At 41.2% G+C, this 8,354-nt stretch overlaps 1 protein-coding gene across 1 annotated transcript in view; it reads right to left on the bottom strand.

Moving 5' to 3' along the window:
* Positions 1–4,365: 4,365 nt before the first annotated feature.
* Positions 4,366–8,354, bottom strand: part of ATP5MF (ATP synthase membrane subunit f) — a gene marked incomplete in the record, with an annotated part of 13,082 nt that continues 9,093 nt past the window's right edge. The window contains 2 exon segments of the mRNA XM_073633080.1: positions 4,366–4,465; positions 5,655–5,771. Coding sequence (XP_073489181.1) covers positions 4,437–4,465; positions 5,655–5,771 — 146 coding nt within the window.

Below are 8,354 nucleotides of genomic sequence, written 5' to 3'. Positions count from 1 at the left end.
AAAAAAAGGGGAAAATTCGCCCAGCCACAGTTCTCCTATCTCAGCGCTTAGGAATATTAAGTATATGTAGATGGATAGACCAGCAGTGATGATACCTAATGTCAGTAATTGGAATGCGAGATTGTCTCACAGCAGCCACTTAACAAAACCAAACTCATATAAACGGATGTATAAATAATCACTTGACCAGTAAATCACTAACACATCAAAGCGGCGCTATACAGTCATAACTGTGACCAAAAAAAAAAAAAAATGTCTCTGATTTAAAATACAAGCTGTAAGAATTCAGCGAAAAAATACATATAATGGACTTAATATGTGGTCTTGAGCTAGATATCCCAGGTGTGTGTAGTGGTTACTGCACCCTTCACCATATCTTCTATCACCACATGTAGTACATCCCCCGCAAGGGGTTCTCACTCACCGGAACAAAAAGATTTATAAGCCTTGGATCATATCCTCTGTTCGATCACTCTCGAGGTACTCCCAGGCAGGTAATATCCGCACATCTGCTCGCTGGACAGATGATGTAGGTTAGTCACAGCTGATCAGTACTCCCTCGCCCTGGTGACAGTAGCTTCGGGCTAGGAGTGCGCTGCGTCGTGACGTAGCTAGGTTGCCGTGACCCAACTCCTAGCCCGAAGCTACTGTCACCAGGGCGAGGGAGTACTGATCAGCTGTGACTAACCTACATCATCTGTCCAGCGAGCATCCCGCTCCCGCGTTCCCAGGGAAGTTTTCCAGTGGTACCGTGAATCTTCCATTTGATTGCTAGCCAGAGGGAACACTTAGGAATGGCCCTGCGCCTATAGATCCGCTGTTTTATTATATGCTTTTTTTGGTTTTGTTTTTTAATAAATTATCAAACGGCACTGGACTATGTGGATTCTTTTCCCCATATGCGGATATTACCTGATTACCTGCCTGGGAGGACCTCGAGAGTGATCAAACAGAGTATATGATCCAAGGCTTATAAATCTTTTTGTTACGGTGAGTGAGAACCCCTTGCGAGGCATGTACTACATGTGGTGATAGAAGATATGGTGAAGGGTGCACATATCGGATCCACTACACACACCTGGGATATCTAGCTCAAGACCACATATTAAGTCCATTATATGTATTTTCGCTGAATTCTTACAGCTTGTATTTTAAATCAGAGACATTTTTTTTTTTTTTTTGGTCACAGTTATGACTGTGTATAGCGCCACTTTGATGTGTTAGTGATTTACTGGTCAAGTGATTATTCATACATCCTTTTTATGTGCTCCTTTCTTGCAATAAAAAAAAAAAAAATTGTCTTATATACATGTCCATTTGTATGAAATTTCTGATTCTAACAAACATTCCCTTGCCCAATTTGGAACTTATTTATAAGTGTAGTCCCAATTACCAGTACCCACCAAATGTCACCATTTATGAGATTTTTCAGTACTACTGGAGATTGAGGCCTCATGCACACTGGATGTTATTACAGCTGCTTCTAGGGGCATCTGGTGGCATGCCTCTAAACACCCCTCTATAGTGGCAGAGGCTTTTACAGGCAGGAAAAAAAAAAAAAACACCCACTGCCAGTGCGTCCAGGGGCAGTAGAGTTTGGGCAGAAAAACACTTGACACTGCTAAAAGCTACTGCTTGAGCATTAATTCAGTTCAATGGCCAGAATAAATTTATTCTGACCAATGAAATTAATTAACGCCCAAGAGCTTGACGCCTGTAAAAGCTCCTAAAAGCTTTAAACACTTCTACAAGTGTCAGGCATTTTTTGTGCAAAAAACACTGCTGGCTTCTAGGAGAGTTAAATAAGCATCCTGTGTGCATGAGGCCTAAAGCATTCATTAATCTCCATATCCTACAACTCTTTTTTAAATCACAGGCTACTATACAGTGCATCTGGAAAGTATTCACAGCGCTTCACTTTTTCTACATTTTGTTAGGTTACAGCCTTATTCCAAAATGGATTAGATTTTTAAAGGAAAATGATTCTACAAACCAAACCCAATAATGGCAACATGAGAAGTTTGATAGAAATCTTTGCAATTTTTTTTTTTAAATAAAAACAAACATGTTACATAAGTATTCACAGCCTTTGCCATGACACTCAAAATTGAACTCTGGTGCATCCTATTTCCACTGATCATCCTTGAGATGTTTCCACAATTGGATTGGAGTCCACCTGTGGTAAATTCTGTTGATTGGACATGATTTTGAAAGGCACACGCCTGTCCATATAAAGTCCTACAGTTAACAGTGTGTCACAGCACAAACCAAGGCATGAAGTCCAAGGAATTGTCTCTAGACCTCTGAGACAGGATTGTATCAAAGCACAGTTTGGGGAAAGGGTAAAATTTTCTGCAGCATTGAAGGTTCCAATGAGCACAATGGCTTCCATCATCCGTAAATGGAAGTAGTTTGGAATCACAAAGGACTCTTCCTAGAGCGGGCCGCCCAGTCAAACTGAGCAATCGGGGGAGAAGGGCCTTAGGAGGCAAGAACCCAATGGTCGCTGACAGAACTCCAGCGTTTCTCTGTGGAAAGAGAACCTTCCAGAAGAACAACCCTCTCTGCAGCACTCCACCAATCAGGCCTGTATGGTAGAGTGGCCAGACGGAAGTCATTCCTCAGTAAAAGGCACAAGACAGCCCATCTGAAGCTTGCCAAAAGGCACCTGAAGGACTCTGACCACGAGAAACAAAAGTCTCTGGTCTGATGAAACAATGATTGAATGCTTTGGCCTAAATGGCAAGTGTCATGTCTGAAGGAAAACAGGCACATCACAGGTTCATCACCTGGCCAATACCATTCCTACAGTGAGGCATGGTGGTGGCAGCATCATGCTGTGGGTATGTTTTTCAGAGGCAGGAACTGGGAGACTAGTCATGATTGAGGGAAAGATGAATGCAGCAATGTATAGAGACATCCTTGATGAAAACCTGCTCCAGAGCACTCTGGACCTCAGACTGGGGCAAAGGTTCATCTACCAACAGGACAACAACCCTAAGCACACAGCCAATATAAAGGAGTGGCTACGGGACAACTCTGTGAATGTCCTTGAGTGCCCCAGCCAGAGCCCAGACTTGAACCCGATTGAACATCTCTGGAGAGATCTGAATATGGCTGTTCACCGACGCTCCCCATCCAACCTGATGAAGCTTGAGAGGTCCTGCAAAGAAGAATGGGAGAAACTGCCCAAAAATAGGTGTGCCAAGCTTGTAGCATCATACTCAAAAAGACTTGAAGCTGTAATTGGTGCTAAAGGTCCTTTAACAAAGTACTGAGCTAAGGCTGTGAATACTTAAGTACATGTAATTTTTTTTTATTTTTAAAAAAATTGCAAAGATTTCAAACAGACTTCTATCACATTTTTATTATGGAGTATTGTTCGTAGAAATTTGAGGAAAATAATGAATATCATCCATTTTGGAATAAGGCTGTAACATAACAAAATGTGGAAAAACTCAAGCGCTGTGAATAAAGGTGGATATAATTCAATGACAAAAAAAAAAAAAAATTATCTGAATTTTTTTTTTTTCTGATTTCAAATCGATTCTTTTGATTGCTATCAAAATATTTAATAAAAGATTTTTACTCCAAAAGCATATCTAAAGATACTTTTCTATTTAAGATACATTAGTAATTTTGTTTATTCAGCATGAAATGGAGCTTAGTTATGTAGCATGATGCTGTATATTCTGCAATATTTACATTTTTATTAAACTCATTCAATGAATCCAAGCTCTGCAAGCTAAGATAACATGCACTGTATTGATGCATTCACACAATTTTACAGTAACCATGAGATAAAACAAAGTTCAGGAATATGCCTTTATCCCATTGTTTTGCAAATCTATGTACACTACAAATTGTATGATTGAATCGGTTCTGATCTCGCTGTTTTACTAACCTGACAGCTTATTATTCTAAATAGGAAACCTTCAGTTTGTTTGCAAACATTTAAGATTCTAACTACCAGTAAGAATAAGTTGTTACATTTAAAGAGCACCTGTCACTTCAGATCCATCATGGCAGCGCTTGTTAGCAGGCATCCACTCACCTGCTGCCGCTACATCCCTCTCACCAGCTGTCCCATTAAAGTGAGACTATCAGGAAATCAACAGCGGGTCAGAAGAGGAGCCGCTGCGGGACAGAGATGACAGATGCTCTTTAAAAATTATGATTCAAATCAAGTTGATTAAAATCAAGCTATTTTACTGGTAATTTAAATCATGATTTAAAGCGACTCGCTTTAAATCAAATCCACCCTGCTGTGAATACTTTCCGGATGCACTGGGTGATACATCTTAAATTAAAAGCATTTCATAGCCTTAGCAGCGATTTACCGACCCATTATAAATACACATACACTTGAAATAGAAATATTTATTATTTCAGATCTGGTTACAGAGTAGCAACAAAAATCCAGAGTTCTTGTTTGTTCAGTGATACTTTCTCCAGCGGTCATGTTCTGCAACAAAGACATTTTTTTTTACTAAAATGTGACACATATTTATATCAATACATACTGTACATAATTTATAAAAATTACAGGTTCTAGAGAGTCCCTTTAGGCCTCATTCACAAGTTTGGGGTCAATTACAATTTCTTGTGATAAAATCAGCAGGGTTTCCTGCGGGCAGTAAGCCGACAGTGCCACGGCTGTTTGCATGTAATTAAAACGTGGATGAACAGCCCCAGATACTGGACTGTTTGTGTCCAGATCAATCATCCAAAAGGTAATCACTGCATCTGATCCAAAGTCTGATTACATGCGAACAGCTGCAGGCACCATCAGCCTCTCATTGCTTTGTATAGAGGTTCCTGCCTCAGGGGTTGTGACATCAGCCCGCCTCTCTGATCCCAGCCAGAGAAAGCTTTGTATTATTTGCTAGAATACATTGCGTGCTCGGAGCAGCTGAGCGCCGCTGCGGTAGACACTTCTGTGTTGCAGTAATGACAAGAAGTCTTGGCTAGCACCCAGGAAACAGTGCGATATGCTGTATGTAGCCGCAGCTACATACACACATACTGCACATCCAGCCCAAAACAAATGTGTGTGGAAAAAGTGTGTGGAAATATTGAGATGTTTTTTAAAAGTACTGGTTATTTCCAAGGGCTCTACCAGACCAATAAAGAGGTAGGAGAGCACACGGAAGGACAGTAGTAATAGGAGGAGGCTGGTGTTCTTATGACATGGGAAAAGTGACAGGTTCCTTTTATTAGTGATTGGTCTGACAAGGGCTCCTCATACAATCAAATTTGCTTAAACTGCAAAAGCATACCCTATACTTTAAAATAAAAGCATATATCATGTATCAAAAAAAAAAAAAAAAAAGTGCTTATTGAAGGATCATATTTAAAAGTTCAATCTATCACATTTTATACAGTATTATTGATATTTACTGCATAAAACACTGGGCTCCCAAGCTCAAATCGCATGACACTATCTGCTTGGAACTGATATGTTACACTGCTGTGACAACAGCAGCAGTTGTACTTGGTACACAAAGCATCAGCAGATTACAAATCTAGATTCAGGATTTGTAACTTTTATTCAAAGTAAACATGCATGTATTCTTATGTCAATAACAGGCAATATAATTTATTCAGCAGTACACAGCTTGTATTCTAGTATAATTAGATGTAACATCACTTACTGATGTGATCATATTGCCAGACGTAGCTCAAAGCTACATAACCAACAAGTACCATGGCAATCCCTCCAATGCCCCCTCTTTTCACATTGACGTATTTGTTATAATATCGATCATAACCTAAGAGAAAAACCAAATACAAATAAATTTACCAAGTGACCAAAAAAAAAAAAAAAAAAAATTCCACATCAATTCAAATTTACATTATATACCTACAGTGCCTTTAAAAAGTATTCACTCCCCTTGAAATGTTCCACATTTTGTCATGTTACAGCAAGAAACAAACTTATTTTATTGTGATTTTATGTGATAGACCAACACAAAGTGGCACAGAATTGTGAAGTGGAAGGAAAATGATAAATGGTTTTCAAATTTTTTTACAAATAGATATCTGAAAAGTGTGGCATGCATTTGTATTCATCCCCCCGAGTCAATACTTTGTAGAACCACCTTTCGCTGCAATTATAGCTGCATTTTTTTTGGGGATGTCTCTACCAGCTTTGCACATCTAGAATAACATTTTTGTCCATTCTTCTTTGCAAAATAGCTCAAGTTCTGTCAGACTGGATTGAGAGCTTCTGTGAACAGCAACTTTCAAGTCTTGCCACAGATTCTCAATTGGATTCAAGTCTGGACTTTGGGTCATTCTAAGGCCCCTTTCACACTGGGGCGGGGGTAAAGCGCCGCGTTGGTATTCGGCCGCTAGCGGGGCAGTTTTACCCCCCCCGCGCTAACGGCCAAGAAAGGGTTAAAAACCACCGCAAAGCACCTCTGCAGAGGCGCTTTGCCGGCGGTATAGCCGCGCTGTCCCATTGATTTCAATGGGCAGAGCCCGAAGATGCTGCTAGCAGGACTTTTTTCCCGTCATGCTAGCGCACCGCTCCAGTGTGAAAGCCCTTGGGGCCTTCACACTGAAGAGACAGTAGCGGCTGTTTCGGGTCAGTTTGCAGGCGCTATATTAGCGCCTGCAAACCGCCCCAGTGTGAAAGGGCCCCAACACATGAATATGCTTTGATCTAAACTATTCCATAGTAGGTCTGCCTGTATATTTAGGGTTATTGTCCTGCTGGAAGGTAAACCTCTGCCCCATTCTCAAGTCTTTTGCAGACTAACAGGTTTTCTTCCAAGATTGCCCTGTATTTGACTCCATCCATCTTCCCATCAACTCTGACCAGCTTCCCTGTCCCTGCAGAAGAAAAGCATTCAAAAGCATTCCCACAACATGATGCTGCCACCACCATGTTTCAAGATGGGGATGGCAAGTGTTCAGGGTGATGTACAGTGTTAGCTTTCCACCACACATAGCGTTTTGCTTTTAGTCCAAAAAGTTCAATTTTGGTCTCATCTGACCAGAGCATCTTCTTCCACGTTTGCTGTGCCCCCCCCCCCCCCCCAACATAGCTTCTCGCTACCTGCAAACGGGACTTATTGCTTTTTCAACAATGGCTTTCTTCTTGCCACTCTTCCATAAAAGGCCAGATTTGTGCACAACTAATAGTTGTCCTGTGGACAGATTCTCCCACCTGAGCTGTGGATCTTGGCAGCTCCTCCATGGGCCTCTTGGCTGCTTCTCTGATTAACACGCTCCGCCCGGCCTGTCAGTTTAGGTGGACGGCCATGTCTTGGTAGGTTTGCAGTTGTGCCATACTCTTTCCATTTTTAGATAATGATTTTAACAGTGCTCCATGGGATGTTCAAAGCTTGGGTTTTTTTTTTTTTTTTTTTTTTTTTTTTTTATATAACCTAACCCCACTTTAAACTTCTCCACAACTTTACGCCTGACCTGTCTGGTGTGTTCCTTGGCCATCATGATGCTGTTTGTTCACTAAGGTTCTCTAACAAACCTCTGAGGGTGTCACAGAACAGCTGTATTTATATGGAGAATAAATTACACACAAGTGGACCCTATTTACTAATTAGGTGACTTCTGAAGGCAATTGGTTCCACTACATTTTAGTTAGGGGTATCAGAGTATAAGGGGTCCGTATAAAGTGGTGTTTTTTTTTGTAAAAAATTCAGAAAACCATTTATCATTTCCCTTACACTTCACAATTATGTGCCACTTTGTGTTGGTCTATTACATAAAATCCCCAAAAAATACATTTAAAATACGTTTTTGGTTGTGTGGGACTTGGTGCCACCCTTATTTGGAAAGGGGTACCACTTGTACATGGACAATTATTACACGAGAGTGTCGCTTTTTAGTCACCTTTTTGATTGTGGAATTGGTGCATGTGGCACCGTGCGATCTAATCACCAGGGCTTCCCCCAACGGCTTGTAGAGTCCCGACTTAGACGGGGGGAGAGAGCCTGCTTGAAATGTAATAATTTGTTAGCAGTGAAGGGATGCATGGAATGTTTTCATTCTGTCCCCCCTTCACGCAGATACAACTGTCTAAATTCCTACGGCGACTGGTGTTGTGGAGAAACCCCTCTGTCCACAAATACAACCTTACATGGGAGGGGTAGACCTCAACGACCAGTTGTTGGCGCCGTACCTAACTGCCCGTAAGGCCAGACGCTGGTACAAAAAAAGTCTGTATATTTATTCCAATTGGCTCTGCTGAATGTTTATGTGCTATACAAAGCTTCAGGATGAACTGGATCCTTCCTTAAAATTTCATGAAGAGATCATCACAGCCCTTCCGTTTCCAGATGGTGCTGTGGCCCACCTTCCCAACGCAAATGCAATGAGCCGGCTGC

The sequence above is a fragment of the Aquarana catesbeiana genome, linkage group LG06 (assembly GCF_042186555.1).
Source record: "Aquarana catesbeiana isolate 2022-GZ linkage group LG06, ASM4218655v1, whole genome shotgun sequence".
Taxonomy (NCBI): Eukaryota; Metazoa; Chordata; class Amphibia; order Anura; family Ranidae; genus Aquarana; species Aquarana catesbeiana.
This window is presented reverse-complemented; position numbering and strand designations above follow the sequence as displayed.